Source organism: Dicentrarchus labrax, unplaced genomic scaffold (assembly GCF_905237075.1).
Source record: "Dicentrarchus labrax unplaced genomic scaffold, dlabrax2021, whole genome shotgun sequence".
Taxonomy (NCBI): domain Eukaryota; kingdom Metazoa; phylum Chordata; class Actinopteri; family Moronidae; genus Dicentrarchus; species Dicentrarchus labrax.
This window is the reverse complement of record NW_026136705.1, coordinates 17,158,737-17,181,755: the sequence shown is the minus strand read 5'-3', so window position 1 is coordinate 17,181,755 and position 23,019 is coordinate 17,158,737. Positions and strand designations below refer to the sequence as shown.

Genomic DNA, 23,019 nt, shown 5'->3' with positions numbered 1-23,019 from the left:
TAAAAACTAAAAGTAATCATATATAACATAATCACTGCAAAATAGTATAAACTATGTCTTCACCAAATTTGAATTAAAAATCATGCTGCTTTTATTCACTGATACCTTTAAGTCTCCGTGATGTTTAACTAAACAGCCAAGCCATTTTTTTCAACTGAAAACCTATGTATATGTGTATTTAGAAGTAATGTGGATCAATTCAGGACATTTTATGACAAGGTATTATACATATTGTGTTATAAATATGCATAGCAACCTCCCTTTACTGGCTGAAATGCTGTTGGCTGATCTGGTCACATACACCGATGTGTTAGCCTCTTTAACATGCTAGCTTAGCTAATGTAACACATGTACCGCACAGAAAGTTCTGCAACAGACCTTGAATGTGTTTTTAGTGACTGTCAAAGCTCTAAGGGACTCTCTGTGTTTCCAGCGCGGACACAGAGTCTGACTCATCTGTGTCTGCTAATGGCTGGTTAGCTGACTACCGGCAGCTGTATTCCTGCTACTGTGAGCGGTAGTCAGTTTGTCACTCTAGTCGGTGTTACCTCCCACATCATACACTCCATAGCCACACGGCCATATTTAGTTACACTTTAAATGACAATGATGAAATTTAAACCTGGGTTTGTTGCCTCTGTTTGTGCAGTGTCATTTTCACAATGTGTGTCTGGTAATGTGTGTCTAGTGGAAATCTTCTTTGATATGATTAAAGCAGGACCAGATCTTTATGGCAGCTGTTAGATGACCTCAGGAAATAGTTTTTGACTCCTTGGGGACATAGTTTGGATTCGTTCCCTTCAGACTATAGACTATGGTAATATATTTTTGGCATTTGGAGCTGAACATGCACGAGCTTCCCTGTGATTAGTTTTATTGTTATACACTTTAAACATCATTTTTATTGATTAGGGTGCTGTCATACGGCAGAACATTATAATATTGGCCATAGATATACAATAAAAAATAACTAGCTAATTATTTATCAGTCACCTCTGTCCTGAAGAATACCATAGGGCAGAGTGACAGTGATACAGGAAGACAAAACAGTAATACTATATACTGCTCATATAGTTATACGTGTATTACATATTTACATGTATACATGTACATTTTACATCAGATATTTACAATCAACCTTACACAATTAAAACACAAGAAAAATCATTTGGGGTCAGTAATAAAGAAAATAAATGTCATAGTGCAATGTGAAAATCAAGACAAGAGAAGGTGGAAAAATCAAAAGCTATCAGTGGAAAAACATCTGTTCCTTAATGCCCACGTGGTCTCATCGTGAGGGATTTGTAATGTGTCTTCTAGTTCCAGTTGAGGATCTCAGGCTGAGGAGGTTAAAACATGATCTTTGAAACAAGACCTTTGTTCATCCTGCCAGTCTCATTTGATATTGCTTCCAGCTTTCTGTGGCTTTGCTCAGCAGTGCAGCACTGAAACATATTTTTCCCAAACAAGACAAAGTTGGTAGCCCATTTCAGGCTGTAGTTTTACAAAGTAGCAACCCAAGTTTATTATTAGAGTGCAAAACTTAAGACAGGAGTTCAACACTTTTCTTTCTAGAAGATCTAAATTGTCAGTTTGTGAGAATTGTGTTCAGTCACTAGATGTCTACATTCAGAAGTCAGAGATAGCTCAGAGGTGTGGGGTCAGGTCGAGTGGAACCAGTGGTGTAGGAGTGGAGTCATTGGCCCAGTGCAGGGTTAAGTTGGCCCAGCGCTGGGCAGAAGGCTCCGGTGAAGGGAAAGCAATGTGGAAAGCAACACCTATGACCAAAATGAGAACTAAAATTAAGAAGATGAGTCCCCGACGCAAGATGAGCTGAGTGACAGAAAGCAGCAATTGAGGTTTGGTGTTTGAAGCATTTTTGCTCTGCTCAGCATCTCCCTCAGTCCCTCCTGCGTTTGTGTTGTTGCCTTCGGCCTCATGACCCACTTTCAGCTCCTGATCCTGGGTGTTGACTGGACTGTAGCCATCTGCTTTAGAGGCTTCTTCACCGTCCAGCTGGGCCTTTAGGGTGCAAACATGTAGTAAAAATAAGGATAAAACTAACACACACAAAGAAGTGAGGACATCTTGCTTAACTATACAGTACCTATTGCACGTACAGTGTGCACTTACTGTATTAGGGCAGTCAGAGATGTCAGGCACCATCGCTTCAGTCAGCACTGTACTAATAGGACGCTTTGGTATCATCACCACTTTCTTTCCAGCTCGCAGTTGAGCCTGAAAACATATTCGATTGTGGTTCATGAGACACATAGAAATAAAAATAAAAAACTGGTAAAAAACCTGGATGACATTTCATTCACCCACAAATTTACTCACAATTCAAAGGCAAATATACTTCAACCTCCACTTTTCTTTGACACCAAAGACCCATAACAACACATAAACAGACTTTGTGAATACTATTAATGTTGCTGAAAAACTGAAACAAAATAAAAACGTAAAATGCTGCCAAAATTCAACTGGAATGGGGGAAATGCCTCCTGATGGAGCTCCATTACAACAAAATAATATTACATCACTGCCCTCAATACTTGTGGGAAAGGTTTAAATACCGTGTATGATCTAAAGAATGATACCTACCTTTTGTGTGACTTTCTTCCAGTTGAGTTTGAAGATTAGAATGAGGAAGAAACCCGTCTCAAAGAAAACACATACAAGGAGACCCACCCAGAAGCCTAACAAGAGGGACACAAATACAGACACATTAAAGAAAGATATACAGTGTAAAAAAAAAAAAAAAAAAAAGATGATACAAAGATATAGCCATGCTAGCGGCTATGTGAGGCTGTAGCCTACTTAGGCACAGCTGTGCTTTGAGATAAATGCTAACGTCAGCATGCTAATGTAACCTAGGTTAATATAACCTTATACAATTAAGCCAAAATATTTCAGATACCCGCTGCCATCTTTCACTGTTCTGAGCCAAGGTTTGTGCAGTAGTGATCGGGGTTGGAGCCGCGGTTTCCACCCACACCGCCAGCAGGGCTCAGTTGTCAATCATGACGTAAAAGCCCCTTTTTATAGCTTCAGATAACTAATTAAAACCAATCTGATCAGAATCCCAAAAACCATAATGGGAAAAAATATATTTTTATAAAGTATTTAGATTTTTTAGTGTGGCCCATGTCCCCTCTGATAATATATAGGGGCAATGGGATTTATGACGTATACTCCATTTAGCCACCAGAGGGCCTTCATGATATTTTGGTTTCACTTTTGGAGAGCTGTCGCGTCGTCCATCTTTATATGGCAATGGTTACTACACAGGTACCACACAGAAACCTTTACAAACAGCTGTAAAATTAGCTTTTCACAATGATCAGCGACTCTCTGTGTTTCCAGTGTGGATAGTCTGATAGCAGCTGCTCATGGCCGGTTAGCTGTCACTCAGGTCTGTTACCTCCCCTACACACTCCATAGCCATAAGGCTTTATTTTGTGTTCACATTCAGTCTACTTTCCTAGATTCTGTTTTTTGTTTGTTTTGAACAAGGATTTTGTGAGTTAAAAACTATCAACGTGCCAATTAGCATGCCATTGGCTTGTTTTTCAAGCTGAATGTCCAGTTGAAAGTGCCAATAGCTAAAAAGAAGAACCAGGTCAAACTTATTAACAAAGAGCTACTCCACTGTCATAAAGTTCATGGGTCACCAAAGGAAATAGAGATATAAGCAAGAAGATACACACCTCACAAGGTCAGAGCTATGATGCACATTGGGTGAATGTGTGTGTGTGTGTGTGTGTGTGTGTGTGTGTGTGTGTCAGCATGTGTGCACATTAATCACTACATGCACACTTTGAGTGGACAGCAAAGATCCACTCTGGCAGGGGGTAAATGGCCGGCTGCAGGGAAGGAAATTAAGGAATGTTTGGTGCAGAAGGACTAAGTGGGTTTATGGGTTTAACTAATGAACATGGATTTAAATTTAGACACACTACCTAATTTTCCAACTTCTGCTGGCATATTTCAAAGGTGCTGCTCATTGGACAAAACAAGAAATGCTGGTGTCATACTGTACAAGGAAATGCAACTGTTGCTTAAGTAGATTCTGAGGTTTGTGAGTATGCAATATTTTAGGGCCAGCAGCTATCAAGTTAGCAAAAAGTTTATCCGGGTCATTGACCAATTCAGCTCTGTGGAGCAAAGACGGGATAACCCAAAAGTAAAATGCCGCATTTAAAACATATGGTTGCCTGCAAGCACTTATTTATATGAATCTGGATTTAGTGCTCCTGTTTGCATGAAATCAATGTACCAGTTGATGCTAGATGTTACAGATTAGATGCACCCTCAACAACACCCCTTTAGTCTAAAGCATGACATACAAGTACAGCCATCTGTTTAGACATGATGAGTTCAAATGATCTAGCTCACTGTATTTACTTTGCAGAAATAAACTGTATATATATTAAATAGGAGTGAAGGCATTACCTAATATTCTGAGCTCAGCAAAAAACATCAGAGCTATTCCCACTGGCAGACCGATGCAGTAGTAACCCACCAGGTTGGACAAAGCGGCAATTTTCTGCATCCCAGATCCTACAAGAATCCCTGAGCAGACACACTGACAACACACACACACAAATGGAAAAAAATACATTGATTAAATAGAAGAATCAAACAGTTCAACATAAGAAGACATCTGTTCTGTTCTCTAATAACATACCAGAAGTGCGTCAAAGAATTGTAGAAATATATAGACTTTGAAGTTCTCTGAGACAAGCGCCACAATTTTTCTGCAGACAGTTGAGGAATATCATCAAAAACAGAGTTACCTTTGCATGGTACAGGAATGAATGTGTGTTGGTGTGAAACTCACTCATCAGAGGTAAATATGTAGCCAATGACAGACTTAGAGCCAGTGATGACAATACCCTGTAACACAGCAAGCAATCCTGTAGGAAAAACATTACATAAGGGGCAATATAATAATAAAGTTGAGTGGTTCTCACAGGCATTTATCTACCTTTTTAATGCTGTCCGTACTCAGAGTTTAATACTTTGATTACACCTATATCAGAGGTGTCTGGTACAGTGTATCAGTAGAAATGAATACACTAGCCAATCAGTTTAGATTATATTAATGATATATATATATGTGTGTGTGTGTGTGTGTGTGTGTCTCTTCATACAGTACCTGCTAGAACCAGGGCCACTTTGCAAGTAACTAATGCCCTGGTAGTGTTCCCAGCTCCCAGAGCATTCCCAACACGCACACAGGCAGCTGCATGGACACCTAAAGGGAACTGCAAGGACCACATATTACTCTTTGGTGTGAGTTACAACAGCTGACTTAAAGGAATAGTTTGGGAAGTATGCTTATTCACTTTCTTTCTGAGAGATTGATAAAAAAGATCGATATCACTGTCATGTCTGTGTGTGAAATGCTCTCCAAAATTCTAAATGATCTTCTCATTTACAGTGAATAATCACATTTTCTAAAATGCTGAATCATTTTTAAATAATGTACAAAAATGTTCCAAGTGAACACCAAGGATGATCCATACCATGTATGTTATGGCTCCTATTTCCACCATCACGTGCTGGGCAGCAAGATCCACCTCGCCAAGTACACCTGATATGGTCATATGGTGATAAGGTCAGATTCAGACATATTAGTTAACTATCTTTCCCACCACGCCTAAAAGCTACATCAAGAAACTTAGCATAAATACAAATACAGTCAGACAACTGTGCGCAGTATGCTGCTTGTGTAATTATTTGGACAGGTCGAATGTCAGTTTTTACATGGCACACAAATGGTATATTTTAATCGCATACTGCAGCTGGAGATGAGTCTACATCCAATACCAGAATTATATTTGGCCAAATAAAGTGAATTTATGGTGTCTGTTGCAGCAATTTTCATTTTGGCTAAAAAGAAAACTATTGTTTGTCTCTTTACCTTGGTTTGAGTGGTTTGGTTTATTCAAAATTGGAGACTTTTATGTTAATCTCTTTAGCCTGTTTAAAACAACTCAATGCACTTTGTTGCAAGAATATGTGTGTGAGTGTGTGTGTGTGTGTGTGTGTGTGTGTGTGTGTGTGTGTGTGTGTGTGTGTGTGTGTGTGTGTGTGTGTGTGTGGTTTTCAACACTAACCTGCAAGAAAACCTCCAATCTCCCAGATCCACCACTCAAAGCAGACCATAAAAGCACTGGGAATAACCAGCTTCATATAGGTGCCCCACTCCTGCAGACAGTCAGTGGACCAACCTGCAGAAAGATTCAAATAGAAGGGTTACGTGAGGACTATACTCAGTATGGCCTGTAGAGGACGACAGTTTTTCAGAAATGCCGATTTGGTCATTTAGTGTTTGATATTCACATTTTGTCTGTAGAACTCACCTCCCCATGTCTGCTGGTGAAGCTTCTTCCATCTGATGTAGCCAAACAACAGCAGACAGATGGTGATCTGAGACAGGCTGTTAGCGATTGCTGATCCACTGCAGACACACATGACAGAAGAGCTTTTTATATTGGAGGATGTGCAGTGACGGTCTATTAACTGTGACTGCATCTCTCTCTCTAGCCAAAGATGGGGAACAACTACACGTTAAAGGGTCAAACGTGGTCAGGTTTAAGTTATATTTTGGTTTGAGTACAATGGATGTCTAAGGGTCTAAGAATAAGGAGCAAGCAGGAGTCCATGCTTGATATGGGAGGGGAGGGACAGACCTGGCCCGACCACAGAGACCCTTTGGGTAAAGTCGACTGCCTGTTGAATCAAATGTTTGTCCAGCTGGACCAGGATCAACTGTTCTTCTTTCTCTGCCCTACACTGCCTCCCTCTCTAAATAAAGTACAAACATAATAAACATCAGTGTACTGCTGACTCAACAAAAAACAAAATGTATAAGGAGTTTTCTGATTTTTATTTTTTTTTCTCTTCTTTCCAAACTCATATCTATACATCAGCACCCAGCCCTATCCTATTTGGACAATGCATTTTATTGGTCATGGAACTTGAAGCTTGATGCCATATCAAGCAAAGCAAAGTGCATCAAAAATTGAAAGGGAAAGAGAAGGAGCGTGACACTTACACAACACCCAACTCGAGGCTGAAGATTAAGACATAGTTCGCCGCCAAGTTAATGACGTTTGCTGCTGCTGCTGTGTACATCTGAGGCAGAATGATCCCCTGACAGACAAGAAACACATGGAATCCATAATCAGCTATCAAGTCTGTAGAGCTAATATTCAAACTGCACCAATATTATTTGGAAATGGTCTAGACAAAAAAAAGGAAAAAGACAACAGGAGGAGAGTTGTGTAACTGTAACTCAATCCGTGTGTGCGTAATCAGATTTGTGAATGTGTACAGGAATCTGCAAATGTGTGGTCAAAATCTGTGTGCGCGTAATTCAATTTCTCCACATATTTTTATATCTACAAATCTCAATACATTTGCTAATCTGAATACAGATTTGTAGATTATTTTGCACATTTACAAATCTGATTACACACACATGGATTGGGATACAGTTACACACAACTGTCCATGCACATTTGTAAATAGTTTTGCTACAATAATAGCCCCATACAGAGCCACTGAAATTCAGTGCTTACAAACTTACTTGGTTTTGTAGGTAGGCAACTTGCAGCTGGTGCAGGAACATAGCCTGTAGTAGAAAGAGGCAAAGTGGATTTTCTAACTCTAAAAACTCAACTTGATTATCTCAAATTGACATGGTAGGCCTAATTTAAGTAAATAAGTGTCATTTATACACTTTAGTGGCACCATTTGTCTGCTATTATTTTGCATTTCTGTATTGTTGCATGTTTGTAGTTCTAAATATAATAATAATAAATATATAATTTTCTGTTGGCTACGTCACACTCTTCAAGCTTCACTGTAAACACTTAGGCAGAAATTAATCAGTTTATTCATAGTGATCAGGTTATTGTATAAATAAACATGCTGCATGCCTTGAAGAAAAGGCCAGAGAGTACTATATTTTGATATTTAACTGACCAATACTGGAGCACACATCCAGTCTTTTGATTAGCTAAAAGACTCATTTGGTCATCAGAGTTGCCCAGTCATTGCTTTCAGACAAAGACACAAACTTGTTTTCTTGCCTCATTGCTTCCTATTCTGGGACACAAAAGCTTGATTTGCATTTGGCACTTAGTTTTATACACAGCCCATGTTCTAGTGTGCTTACTCTGTAGCTCAAGTAACCGCAGAGTATTGCATGATACAGCATTAATTAGGCAGTGAACATTTTAGTCCCCTGGGACACCACACTATATTTTTTCTGTCTCTGGGTGTTTCAGCTCAGTGCACTCACTGGAACAGCTGGAAGAAACGCCATCACGTAGAGGTGGGCAATTCTGAAGGGGAGGTAAACAAAGTAATATTAATTTAGTAGAGCAAACACAAACAATAATTCCTTTTCTGCTCAGATATGCACCTATTTTTGCAAGTCTATATGTGCTGTATTAAAACTGTGTGTTTACTCACATTACATTTCTGCTTTGTCTCTTCAGTTCCTCAAAATAAATAAATAAAATGAGGAATCTAAGTATAATATGCTTCATATAGATGCTATCATGTTTCTAAAATATATAAGATAAATTTAAGGATAGCCAGACTTAAATGCATTTTGTAGGTTTACACAAATACCTACGTAATTGTACATACAAAGCTGAACTCAAGCACACCCTCATAAAATGCCTCCATACACACTAACCTGGAGTATGATGATACAAAGATAATATACATCGATCAGCCATAACATTATGACAGGAGAAGTGAATAACACTGATTATCTGGTTATCATGGCACCTGTCAGTGGCCGGGATATATTAGGCAGCAAGTGAACATTTTGCTCTCAAAATTGATGTGTTAGAAGCAGGAGACATGGGCAGAGTAAGGATTTGAGCGACTTTGACAAGGGCCAAATTGTGATGGCTAGACGACTGGGTGAAAGCATCTCCAGAACTGCAGCTCTTGTGGGGTGCAGTGGTCAGTACCTATCAAAACTGGTAAACCGGCGACAGGGTCAAGGCTCAAAGGCTCATTGATGCACATGGGGAGCAAAGGCTGGCCTGTGTGGTCCGATCCAACAGACAAGCTACTGTAGCTCTAACTGATGAAAAAGTTCATGCTGATGTTCTGATAGAAAGGTGTCAGAACACACAGTGCATAGCAGTTTGTTGCGTATGGGGCTGCATAACAATATGACAACCAGGGACCCCAGATGGTCATATTGTTATGGCTGATCGGTGTAGATGTTTTTTTCCCTTAAACAACCAATGAACAGTTTGTTTTAAATGGAGCATCAACTTGGTGTACACACTGACACATATATGCAGAACACAGACATATATATCCATTTGATTCACCAGAATTTACCTCGCCACCTCATCCTCTTGGTGCAAGATGAGCAGTAAGTTGTAAGAGTTGATGAGAAGACCCCAACAGGGCAGACAAAACAGCAGCATGATCAATGAACCCCTTTGGAGAATTACTCCCACACGTTTCAAGTTCTTACTGCCGAATGTCTGGAAAACACAATTGAGACAAATGAGAATTGAATCTGGTTACATTGGTTCAAAATAAACACATCTGTAGATAACACACAATAACAATAAGGCACAGGTAATGTGGTTTGCTCACCTGAGAAATGAGTGTGTCACAAGCCACAGCAAGGCCATAGCCTGTTGCAGTTGTGGTCACATTAATGGTCTGAGAAGTAGAGAATCAAATACAAGAAAATCAGAAAACAAAAAGTTGCTTAAGTTACTGTTTAAATTTCATTCATTATTGTCTTTTTTTTGTAACTCTGAGTAATATGTACATTAATGTGATCTATGGACAACCAGCTCTCCTAAACAACCACCTGCTCCAGCAACAAATGTGCTTCCATAGTTCCTGGAAACTATTTGGTATAAAAAGGACCAAACACAATTGATTCCAAGAAAAGCAGAGCAGCAGGCACATATCAACACTATAGACCAGGTGCAGCACGATTGAGCAATAAGTAGTCTGTATGGAGCAGAGCGACTCCATTGAAAGATAAAGCCTGTTGTGTCTCAATCAAAGTCTAGTATCTTTGCAGGAGTAAGCTGTAGGATAGGAAAACCTATTTAGATTAAAAAGTAGTAAAGGAGTAAAAAGTGCGATATATCCCTATGAATGTTGTGGAGAAGAGGTAGAGAGTGCAGTGAAAAGAAATAAGGCTGAAGCTGAAAGCAGGTACAGCAGGTACAGCTAGGCAACTGGTTTACCATGAGAGATTTTTAAAGATTGAACAAAGAAGACAGTATTTGTTTGTTCTACGGTAATGGGATGGTGGGCTCTGGTCTAACCTATATGCTTTGCAAGTTTCATCAACAACTCCTTGTTCAGCAAGGAGTGTACAATACATACACAACCTAACCTAGCACTTCGCTTGCTGCTTTGTTTGCATTTCAGGTTTAATTTTCTGGTGTGTGTCCACATCTTTTTCTATTTAGTCTCACAGTACCAGACAATTGGAAATCTCAGCACCGACCAATGGTCTGGAGATTTCTAAATGCAAGTAGTTGCTTGAACATACGCCCCTTCATTCAAGGACCTGAAACGATGCCCTCCTCCCATTGTCCTCCCTTGTGAATCAAACTGGAGATATAGCAAATCCCTTTGAGCTTTTTAAAATATGACATTTGCATGACCACCCTAAAGACTTTGGATTGGTTTTGCAATGCAGGTTTTAAAAACTCCTAATTGTTTCCAATTTTAGTAACAAAAGCTGTAGGAGAAAGTCCTCAGTTTCTATTGAGCGAAACATTTAGAGTAGGGCAGAAACAATCACTTGATTAACTTGATAATTGAAAATCGTTGTTTTTATTTCTTTTCTGTGACAGCAAACACAACACAGCCTTTCAGTAACTGCAGCCGGAACTTAACACACTTTATGTGTAACGTATGAAAAAACAGGCCTTTTTTCCCGTTTCTGTTTTCTAGTGATTTTATTTTTTGTTATATGAAATAGAAAATGAAAATCGAATAATTTTTTTAATTTCGCTCATCCCTTTTTGACCATGAAAAAGAAAAACGCCTTGTATTTCAATTTTAATTTTTGTATTTTAAAACGAAAATCAAATAACCACTCGTTTTCTGTTTTTTAATACCCGTTTCTGAAAGGAAAATCCAATGACCAAAAGATACACGGACCCAGAAGCCCACCTTTCTTAAAGGGGAAGGCTTGGCTGGTAACACACAGGTGCAGTTAGGCTCTGGGTGTGCTAACCAGAGGTGGACAAATTTGCATCAGATCCTTTATTCAGCAAAAGTATTAATATCCTACTTTGAAAATACCCCACCTTTCTTAAAACAATCCCAGAGGAAAAACTTAATGTAATGAGAAAGAGTTAATACACCCAGTCCCACTGAGAATCAACACTCAAATCTGCAGCTTGTTGCAAATTTCAGCCGATTTATCTTATCTCAATTCCACTTTCATATGTGGTCCAAATCAGATTCAGGTCAGATTTTTTGCAACGTGACCTCTGGGGACGCTAAATTTTTCAAAATAAATAATATTTCAAAAAATAAAACAAAAAAAGATCTGATGTATGGATCAGAATTGAGCGCTAAGGCTTGCAGCGTGAACGTAGCGTAAATTAAGTTCTTGTTGCGTCTTTTTGCCCTACATGTTTCTCAAGTCTTGCAAAAGAAAATTAAATCTCAATGAAATTACTTGCCTAAATAAAAACTTAAATTCAAATGTGTGAATATTGGAGGAGAAAAAGAAGAATAAGTCCATGTTGTTTTCTTTGCAGGATGTTTAAGTTAGTTACTGATTGCTAACCTAAACCTATGGTATGGGGCATGCATTGATAATAACTCACTCACTACTGTGTGGCCATCAGGTGTGCTTTTTGTGGAGGTCTGATATTGCGAGGAATACAAACAATAATATTTTGAAAAAGCAATGTCAGTGGAGTCAACATGTATCAATATGCTGCCACTTGGTGACATCAATAGAGCTCACAATAAATATTACCAGAGTTGCGCAGATAACACCAAACTGTACATCTCCGCTGAACCAAATGATGTGCAAATAAAAAGATAACTGGTAATTTCACATTTTTATATTGTCGAGAGTTTTTGCCAGTTGGAGAAACAGTTGATCGATCAGATCTTATTGTTCAGGATAATGGCGGCGTCATCTGTTGAAGCGTGGATGAAAGCGACAAAGACACAGCTTACCTTCTTGTAAGTTGACTTACAGTGATAACAACTCTTAACCTGACATAATTCTTTGGTTGTGGACAGGTTTGTAAAAATATTTTAATTCCATTGCATATTTCGTTCAGTAAATCATGTGTGTTCATTTAAGACATTGCGTCACATCTCTTGTGTCTAACAATCTGTACAAACTTATGTCTAAATTCTGTCTGCTTGTACAGTTACACAACTCATTTTAGCAGTGATTTCCATGTTTGTACTGTGCTGATGTGAATTTAGTCTGTCTTCGCCCTTTTGGAATATAATATTAGAGTATTACTCTTTGTGCACAAAATGAGCATCGGGGACCACATCACTTACCACACCAGTCACCAAAAAGTGTGTGTGTAATACAGATATTAATACATTAAGGCAAACCACCATCATTACATATTATAGTGAATGTTCACACATATACACGCAACAAAAGATAATTATAGAGAAAACTACAGCCAAAGTAATAGAAGTAGGAGCAACAGCAGTAAGAGTAGTACAGCAAGGAGAAAAGAAGGCGTGGTGGTAGTAGTTTTACTACTTTAGTTGCAGCAGGTAAAATCAATTAGTCTACAAAGAAGTAAAGATAGTACCGCTGAGGCCAGAGCATATCCAGCCAGTTCTGCATTTCCAATGTGACCACAGAATATGGTGATGACAAACGGTAGGAGGAAGTTCAGAATCCGGGACAGCAGCTATAAAAGCAAACAGAAAGAGTGGGCTAATTTCAGAACAAATCATTGATCAGGTAAAATTGATGCAGCTATGAACTGGGTTCAGACAGCTTATCTGTACTCAGCAAAGTAGTTTCAAGTTAGAGAGCAGTGTTGTGAAATCTCCAAGCACAGGCAGGTTTGCACTAACATTCAGCACCACCCTATTTCCCCTTTTAGAAACTGCGTATTTCACTGAATACAGTGTTAGATTGCACAGTGCACACAACAGTAACCCTGCAACAAAGGAGTACTGTAACTGAATGTATTACTAATGTGGCACCTTATGAATAACATACCAATCACCCCACCCACCACCACCACACACACACACACACACACACACACACACACACACACACACACCAACACTTCAACTTTCCCCTACTCACCAATGGGCCTGTGAGCTGTAAGACTTGGTAAAGTTCTTCTCTGTAGACCAATGGTAGCCAACGTCTAATGCATGCACACCGAAACAGTTTGGAGCTGACCGCTACCACCGCCTCGTCTCCCTCAACCCCTGCCGTCTTGGTAACAGAAACCCCAGCAACGGGCCCTGCACCCGGCGACGGGTGTTCAGGTTCCGGGGAACCCATCTTCTCCATTCAAACACAGAAAAAGAAGAGAGAAGGGAAAGAAGGGAGAAAAGCTAAGGGGCAAGGGAGGGAGGGAGGGAGTGGGGAAAAAGAGAGCAAGGGTAAGAGGGGCAGTCGGTCTATCTGGGTTTAGAAATACAACACATGCACTTCTTCAAAGTTATTGATTAAATAATATGGTTCAGAGGAGGGAGGAGATGAGAGAATGAATAAATGAGAGAGGAAGGGAAAACAGAGGGAGTGACGGAGTGGAAAAGAACAAAAGGGTCAAATCAGAGCTTATGCATGTGTCTTGTTAGGGAAGGAGGGAATACACTGTGTCTAAGTGTATAGAGTGAGTGAGTACTTTGTGAATATGTTTCATTAACATATTTTGGTGTGTGAGTGTTAGTGGTCTTAAAGGGCTCAGTAGTAATCTGGTGAAGAATGCCTGTTTACACAGTGTACACAAAGAGCTTGTGTGTGTGCACATGCATTTGCCACTGATCTTATCTGCCCCTGAGTGTACTTCGAACCACTGACTTTATCCCCACCTCCTCATGTACATAAACATAGTCAAACATGCGCACAAACCTGCACTCATCAATTTTTTTCCTGATAGATCTCTGTAAATTAAACATTTATTCAACAGCATCTTCAGGTATCCTCAACTTAATATGTTAATAAATCACTGTGATTGAGCAACAGTGTTGCTTTATCACTGATATTTGTCTTTAGCTTCTCAGAAAAGACACAGTTTCAGGAGGTGCACAGTTGCAGCATGGCCAAATTAACCTTCAGACAATTTCAGTGGCGAGTCCATAAACAGATCCTACGCTTTACTATGACAGAGGTCACAAGGACAGCTAGCAGCTTACACATTACAGCTGAAGAGGCTAAAGTTATGTGTGTGTAGGGTGAGAAAGAAGAGATCCCTCTATGTGCCTATCTAGTATATAGGTTAACTCGTCAATTGTGCAACATCGCATTAGGAGCACATTCCTCTACCACAGATTACATTTGTTGCAGGTGCTGCGTGTCTTTGATCTTTGATCTGACCATTCTGATAGTGATTTTTTTTAAGGAGCACGTAGAAGATTCTGTCGTAGACTGAATATTATGTAATGATTGTAAAAAGTCCAAAGCTTATAATGCATTCAAATTCACTTTATTGAATGCAAATACGTCAGCGAAGAAGTTTGAAATTTGAGGGAGGTGTAATTAATACAAGTGGCAACTGGTGTTTGTTCTGGTCTGATATTAAAGTAGTAATAATGATTAGTGTGATATAGCTACTGCCCTATTTTCAATCTCACCTTCATTGTATTGTAGAGTTACAAAGTGGTTGACAACCAATGTTCATAGTGTGGGTCTTTTTTCTTCAATCTGAAATCACATATGAGGAGAAAACCACCAAATGTTCATATGTTTTGAATATAGCTAAATAAATTTCCGCAAGCCCCTTTTTTTGTCATACAATCAGATAAAACTACAAACTGCAGTTGCGACTGAGTAATTGTACACAAACAACTCAAATCTAGCATCAAACATGAAACTTACTTCATGTTTGAAATCATAATTTGTTGGTCTAAATGTAAGTCAATACCTCTCTCTAGTGGGTAGGAGAGGGAGGGCTGTTGGAAACATGCACACACACACACACACACACACACACACACACACACAGACCATCAATACAACAACTTTTCCACCTCAGCCAAGAATAAAAAATGTTTTGCGACATTTTGAGATTTTTTAGGATTTTCAGCTTTTCCACTCTTTCCACTTTAAACTCAAATTGAAACCACCAAACCAAAAACCCAAGTAGTATGAAAGGGGTTGTTCATAGTGATGAACAGTTATTCCTTTACTGGTGTTATCTCCTATTTTCCAGTAGATATTGCTGCCTATAGGAAATACAGCCCTGGTCCTGGTTATATGGCCAGAAATAATAATAATAATAATAATAATAATAATAATAATAAATTAATTAATTATTTCTATTTCAATTCCGTTCAACTGCATATTTAAAGGTACCTAAAAAATAGAGTTCAGACTACAGACTATAGTAATATATTTTGGCGTTCACCATGCATGAGCTTCCCTGTGGTTAGTTGTATTGTTATACACTTTTAAAGTCTTTATTATTGATTATGTTGCTAACATATGGAAGTACATTATAATATTTGTCATAGATATACAGTAAAAAATAATAGGGGCTTCTTCGCCATCCAGCTGGGCCTTTAAGGTGCAAAGATGTAGTAAGTATTTTTAAAATGTAGTAAAAATAATGATAAAACTAACACACACAAAGAAGTGAGAACATCTTGTTTAAATGTACAGTGCCTATTGTACATACAGTGTGTGTATTAGGACAGTCAGAGATATCAGGAACCATCACTTCAGTACTAATAGGACGCTTTGGTATCACCAGGCTCGCAGTTGAGCCTGAAAATGTATTCATAAAAATAAACATTAGACACATAAAAATGACAAAATAATACACAATAATTTGGGTATATTTTTTTAAACCTGGATGAGATTTCTGTCACAAACAAATTTACCCCCAATCCAAAAGCAAATATATTTCACCTAACCTCCATTTGTATATGAAAAATAATTCTATTAACATTTATGTTTGACTGTTTTTGTGTGACTTTGTGATTCATATGAATGTTGTCGAAAAACAGATTTTTAAAATGCTGCCAATTAATTTGGAATGGGGAAAATGCTGCAGGGATGCCAGAATTTACTGGTGAGAAAGCCTCCTGATGGAGCTTAAAACGAAAAATCCCCCAATAGGAGGTTTCATTTAATTATCTCAATTACATTCCTGCCCTCAGTACTTTTGGGAAACGTCTAAATACTGTGTATGGTTTGAAGAATGATAAGAGCATCCTACCTTGTGTGCGACTTTCTTCCAGAAGATGAAGATATACTTTCTTAAAAATAAAAAATTTAATTATTTTTTCACTCTTTTTTTTTACACACACACACACACACACACACACACACACAGGCCAAAAATACAATCATGCACATGCAGGGCTGTGTTTAGGTACACTGAACTGCAAACATATTGAGTAGTATCTGCATGTTAAATTGGAGCCACCTTTATATTATTATTACACTTGGAGCTACTTCAGGTCAAACCTATTAACAAAGTCTACACATTTAGTTTGCTTGTAACAGTTCTTCATGGGTCACCATAGGGAGTGTGTGTGTGTGTGTGTGTGTGTGTGTGTGTGTGTGTGTGTGTGTGTGTGTGTGTGTGTGTGTGTGTGTGTGTGTAAGCATGCACATCTATCACTACATGCACACTTTGAGTCGACATCATAGATCCACTCTGGCAGGGGGAGGGGTAAATGGCAGGCTGCAGGAAAGGAAATTAAGGAATGTTTGGTGCAGTAGGAAACATTAAATACAGACACACTACCTCTAACTTCTATTAAAGGAGAACTCCACCAATTTTTCAGATCAAAGTCCGTTTACAGGTCTTAGGGAGTACAACTACCCTAGATGGTTTGTTACACCGAACCACCTGGGAAGTTGTTTCTGAATACTGTTTGGAAAAGGTCAGGCCAGGCTATTAACAGTGTCGTGTGTCTGTGTTTAGTTTGGCGCATATCTGATTCACCAGGTCAGATCAGCACTTATTTTAATGATCTTAATTACCGAAATGATTAGCCTTCCATTCCCATGATCTTCTCCCACTAAGCGTAGCTAACCAATGTAGGTTTGCAGAGTTGAGGCGACAAAATGTAAAGTTTGTACATAAATACAGTTAAGCTTTATGGATTATTTGATGCCGAATTGACAAGAAGACTGCTGACATATGACCCCCTTTATCTTGTGTTTATAGAAGTATGTGTTGTTACGGATACAGAAATTGTTAATATGTTGTATTTGTTAAAGGGCTTCAACTTAAACCTTAATTTCTTAAATTTCTTAACCTGCTGTGTATATTTTTTAACATTCTGTCACAGAAACATTAAAGTATAATCAGATTAACTGACATTGACTGCTGTTAGTTATTGGTTTAATTAATTGTTTATTAATGTGTGTATATTTTTGACTGATGGTGGCTAATCAAGCAAATTTTAATCTAATTGTACTCGGTTTCTAATGCATACTGCAGGAAATGGCTGACCTTTGTGTTTATTTAATTCACTGCTGTACAGAAAGCAATGAAAAACTGATATTATTTTATATAATAGTGCAATAAACTCAGCTATGTCGTAAAAAGCTTACATAATCTTTCACCCCCACTTTTAACTACAACTAAGCGTCCATGATTCCTATCACATTGTTCATATAGAGCTAATGCAAAGTTCACCACAGGCTTGAGCAGATATGTGTCCCAAACTACATCACCCCTACAGAACCAGCAGAAAAATAATTTAGTCATGTCTGGACTTTGAGATGAGATCATTTCCATGATTTAAGTCATACTTAAGTCGATTTTATAAATGAAGCCCCTGGCCCGACCACAGAGACCCTTTGGGTAAAGTCGACTGCCTGTTGAATCAAATGTTTGTCCAGCTGGACCAGGATCAACTGTTCTTCTTTCTCTGCCCTACACTGCCTCCCTCTCTAAATAAAGTACAATAATAATAAACATCAGTGTACTGCTGACTCAACAAAAAACATGTCATTCTTTTTAGATAGATCAAATGTATAATAAGTTTTCTGATGTCCTGTCCTCTTCTTTCCAAACTCATATCTATACATCAGCACCCAGCCCTATCCTATTTGGACAATGCATCTTATTGGTCATGGAACTTGAAGTTTGATGCCATATCAAGCAAAGCAAAGTGCATAAAAAGGCTGAAGATTAAGACATAGTTCGCCGCCATGTGAAAAAGATTTGCTGCTGCTGCTGTGTACATCTGAGGAAGAATGATCCCCTGACAGACAAAAAACACATGGAATCCATGATCAGCTATCCAGTCTGTAGAGCTAATATTCAAACTGCACCAATATTATTTGGACATGTTCTAGACAAACAAAACAAATTCAAGACAAATTTATAGAGACATTTCACTCAATATAACAAATGTGAACCTCATGGTGGCGCTAGAGGTAGAGCTAGAACTAGAAGTCAGATGCGAACCATGAATGTCAGGTACAAGATTTTCTGCCAAAAAACGCTGGCATGGTTAAAAGAAAAGCAAAAGAATCACCTCATGTCTTCATAATTTCGAGGAATTTTATTTATAACGATGGTGATAAAACGTCTGACACTGCCTCTGATGTAAATACAATTCATTCAAATTATCAAGACATGAGAAGATTCTCTTGTTTTACCACTGGAGTGCCACCATTTGTTTTGGTCCATTCAGTGCACATGTTTTCTCTTACGAACCTACTTGGTTTTGTAGGTAGACAACTTGCAGCTGCAGGAACATTGCCTAAAGTCAAACTGGATTATTTGTCAGTTCTTGCTTCATTGCTTCCTATTCTGACACCAAAACTTCCTTAGTTTTTGCATTTCTTCATTTTTAAAACAAAGTCTAGGAACTAGGGTTCTAAATCTGTAGCTCAAGTATCTGTAGAATATTGCATGATACACTTACTAGACAGTAAACATTTTAGTCCCCCCAGGAGACCAATTTTTTCTTTTTTTCTGGGTGGTTCAGTTCAGTGCACTCACTGGAACAACTGGTAGAAACGCCATCATGTAGAGGTGGGCAATTCTGAAGGGGAGGTAAACATGGTAATATTAATTTAGTAGAGCAAACACAAACAATAATTCCTTTTCTGCTCAGATATGTGCCTCTTTTTGCAAGTGTATATGTGAAGTATCAAGAACCAATTATGTATTTTTACAATAAGTTCTGCTTTGTCTCTTCAGTTCCTCAAAATAAGATTAAATAAAATGACAGGAATCTAACTATAATATGCTACATATAGATGAAATCACGCACTGAGGAGTCCAAAGTTGAATAATATACATTTAAGTATAGGGAAGCTATGCACTTACATGCATTTTGTAGGTTTATACAAAGGTTGAACGTAAGCACAGCCTCATAAAATGTCTCTATACACACTAACTTGGAATAATATAATACATAAAATATAGATGTCAGTAATACAACAATGGCACTAAAAATGAAGTTATAGGTATTCTTATACAACCTGTGAACAGTTTGTCTTAAACTGAGCATCAACTTTTTGTACACACTGACACATTTATATGCAAGGTATTAATGTATCTATTTCATTCACTTGAATTTACCTCGCTAAGACCCCAACAGGGCAGACAAAACAGCAGCAGGATCAATGAACTCCTTTAGAGAATTACTCCCACACGTTTCAAGTTGTTACTGCCGAATGTCTGGAAAATACAAATGAGAACTGAATCTACTGTGTAAATAACACACAATATTTCTGCCAATATTATGGGGAAAAAAACATCCAGTAAGTAATTTTACCAAGAAACTTTGTCAAAATGCTGACTAAGTATCAAAATAATAAATTATCTCAATGTAATGAGAAGCAATACCTCCATCCACCCATCCATCCATTATTTATTCGCATATCTCAAAATAATGAAAAAAACCCTTTCAAAATAATCACCTAGTATCTCCAATTAATGACATAGTATCGCAAAATAATGTCTAAGACTCATGTTTCTAACTAGATAGGCCTACTTGCCACAGACGTGCTGCAATAATGGATTAATGTTTAAAATAATTTAATTCAATTAAACAGTGTCCAACAACAAAAAATAATAAAATCAGTCTGAATTGATAAATGATAAATTGATAAAGAAATAAATGTATGGGTGCTTCTTACAGTATCTGCTGTCCACAGCTGCTTTATACTGTACAAAAACCTCCTTCAGTTCGTACAATCCCTGCAGCATCTGAAAGCAGCAGAGCTGATATGTTGATAAATTTGTAGCCTCAGAGAAGTCCCATTATTATTTTGAATTACTAAGTCATTATTATTTTGAGTGAGTTTATCATGATTTATACTAAGTCATTATTTTTGTGATATCTTGCAGGACCATTTTTCCCCATCACATTGGTGGAAATGGGCTTCCATGCTGAGAAAAAAGGCAAAAATAATGTGGTTTGCTCACCTGAGAAATTGTGTGTCATTAGCCACAGAAAGGCCATGTTGCAGATGTGGTCACGTCAATGGTCTGACAGATGGAGAATCAGGAAAATCTGAGACCAAAAGTTGCATTTAGACTTCAGTTATATTACTTTCAAATGTCTTTTACTCATGAATGTCTTTTAATCACATCATATTTTATGTCCATAACTCTGAGTAATATGTAATATTACATATAATAATAAGCATATGTAATTAATGTTATCTATAGATCTATCAGGTGTTTCAGCAACTAATGTGAATGTGCTTCCATAGTTCCAGGAAACTATTCGATATAAAAGGACCAAACAGAGCTGATTCCAAGAAAAGCAAAGCAGCAGGCACTGTGTGTTCACACACGTCAACACTGCAGGCCAGGTGCAGCAAGGGTGAAAAAGCCCATGGTTGAGCAATAGGTAGTCTTTATGGAGCACAGCAACTCCATTTAAAATATGAGTGTGGAGAAAATGCTTCAGCAAAGCCTGCTGTGTCTCTTGAAAAGTCTCGGATAGTGTCCTGGCAGGAGGAAGTTGTAGGATAGGAAAACCTTAATAGACTGACAGTAAGCGCAATCCATGACATGTTGCTATCCAGTGGTTGGGGAAGTATTCAGATCCTTTAATTAAGTAAATGCACTAGTAACAGGCACACAAGTAAATGTCCTGCATTGAAAATGTTACTTAAGTATAAATTATTAAAGTATACTTGAAGGTGAAAAATGTTCCCTGTGACTGCTATACTGTATCATTAGAGTATTACTCATGCATTGATATAAAAGCTGGATTTTACTGTTGTAGTCTGTTGAGTTGGAGATCAATTTGAACTAGGACTGCAACTAATAATTATTTATATTATGGATTAACCCACTGATAATGTTTAAGATTGATCCATTGTTTGTTTTTGTGAGAACCCACTCGGTGGGTGCATAAACTGAGCATAAGGGACCCCATAATTCACGACTTAATACAGATACCAACACATATAGGTGAACCACCATCACAACAAATGATAGTGGATGTTCACACACAAAGATACTCATGTGGTCGTATGCTTATGCCAACCAGTAAAGTTGCAGTTAACATCCATGTATGTTCAAATTTATATAATATATGCAGTGAATACCTGGAAGGGATTAAATAAAAGGTATAAATGGCTAAATGGAAGTTACCACTATATTCATGGTACATGATTCCAGTGAATATACATTACACACCTACTTGTTATTCTTGTAACGTATAGCCTCACAAAATGTGGTGCTTTGGGTTTCTCCTGGCATTTTTAGATGCAAAAGCTTCTCTTTGAGCTGCAGGTGAAACTCACTCACAGGATCAAGATTAACTTGACGTGCTACAATACGTTGTTTGCAGTCCTGTGATTCTGAAATTCAGAATAAGGCAGTAAGTGAAAGGCAGAATGGATGAGATGGAAAGATGAAAGCATGCACTGTGCTAATTATTGTATACTCACTGTGTCGTGCGATGTGTGTGTGTGATCTGAAAATGTTGTCATAATTACCACATCAGCTCTTCCATTATGACCAAAAACTTGTTTGTAAGTGGAATTTTGAGGTCACAGTGACCTTTTACGTTTGAGTCAAAAGTGTCACTAATTCATTGTCAAACCAATTGACCCTTCCTAAGTCCTGCCCCTCATTGCTCTGTGGATAACAGTTGAGCGAGCCTCGGCCAACTTTCTCCTTTCCTATGGCCTACTTAGATATGTGCAGTGTTTCCCGTTAATTATCTAGATTATGGTGGCCTGTGGAGCAAGTAGGTGTGTGTTAGAGAGACGGACCAGAGTAGGTGTGTGTGGAAAAGAAGAATGTGACTGAAGGAAAAAGCAAGGTGATTAAAGTGGTTACAGAGTTAAGTGAAATAAGTAATATATAATAAATAAGTCCCATCCAAGCCTCGGCCACACTTAACCTGTCATCCTGTGGGAAACAGAAAATACTTTTGCTCAGCTGTTATTGGAGCACAGGGTAAAAAGGGGCAGGACTTGGGAAGGGTCAATTGTGAAAAAACTTAATCAATTCTTAAATTATGCCTAAAAACATGTTTTGTGATGTTGTTGTCACCTTGACTTATGGCCACCAAAATCTAATCTCTACCAGAAACCCCTGCAACGGGTCCTGCACCCAGCGAGGGTGTGCAGGTTCCTGGGAACCCATCTTCTCCATTCAAACACAGAAAAATAAAACAGATGGGGGAGATGGAGGTTTCTTGGGAGGGCGGGAAGGAGTACAGTGTGCAATACAGTATTTGTATTGTATGGCAAGTTTGTGTGTGCACTCATGCATTTGCCACTGATCTTATCTGCCTCTGAGTGTACTTTGACCACTGATTTTATCCCCCAGGCCCCCCCTGCTCATTTACTTGTCATATAAACAAACA

General features: G+C 38.3%; 1 protein-coding gene across 1 annotated transcript; it reads right to left on the bottom strand.

Moving 5' to 3' along the window:
- Positions 1-1,060: 1,060 nt before the first annotated feature.
- Positions 1,061-13,640, bottom strand: slc47a1 (solute carrier family 47 member 1). Its single transcript, XM_051400914.1, has 17 exons — positions 13,343-13,640; positions 12,831-12,932; positions 9,649-9,717; positions 9,385-9,533; positions 8,318-8,360; positions 7,601-7,645; positions 7,067-7,164; positions 6,372-6,469; positions 6,126-6,239; positions 5,532-5,599; positions 5,162-5,270; positions 4,844-4,919; positions 4,691-4,760; positions 4,456-4,588; positions 2,605-2,699; positions 2,134-2,238; positions 1,061-2,022 (listed from the first exon to the last, which is right to left on the bottom strand). Exons 1-17 carry the CDS (start codon positions 13,553-13,555, stop codon positions 1,648-1,650), a joined length of 1,962 nt encoding a protein of 653 aa, XP_051256874.1. The 5' UTR covers positions 13,556-13,640; the 3' UTR covers positions 1,061-1,647.
- Positions 13,641-23,019: the final 9,379 nt, after the last annotated feature.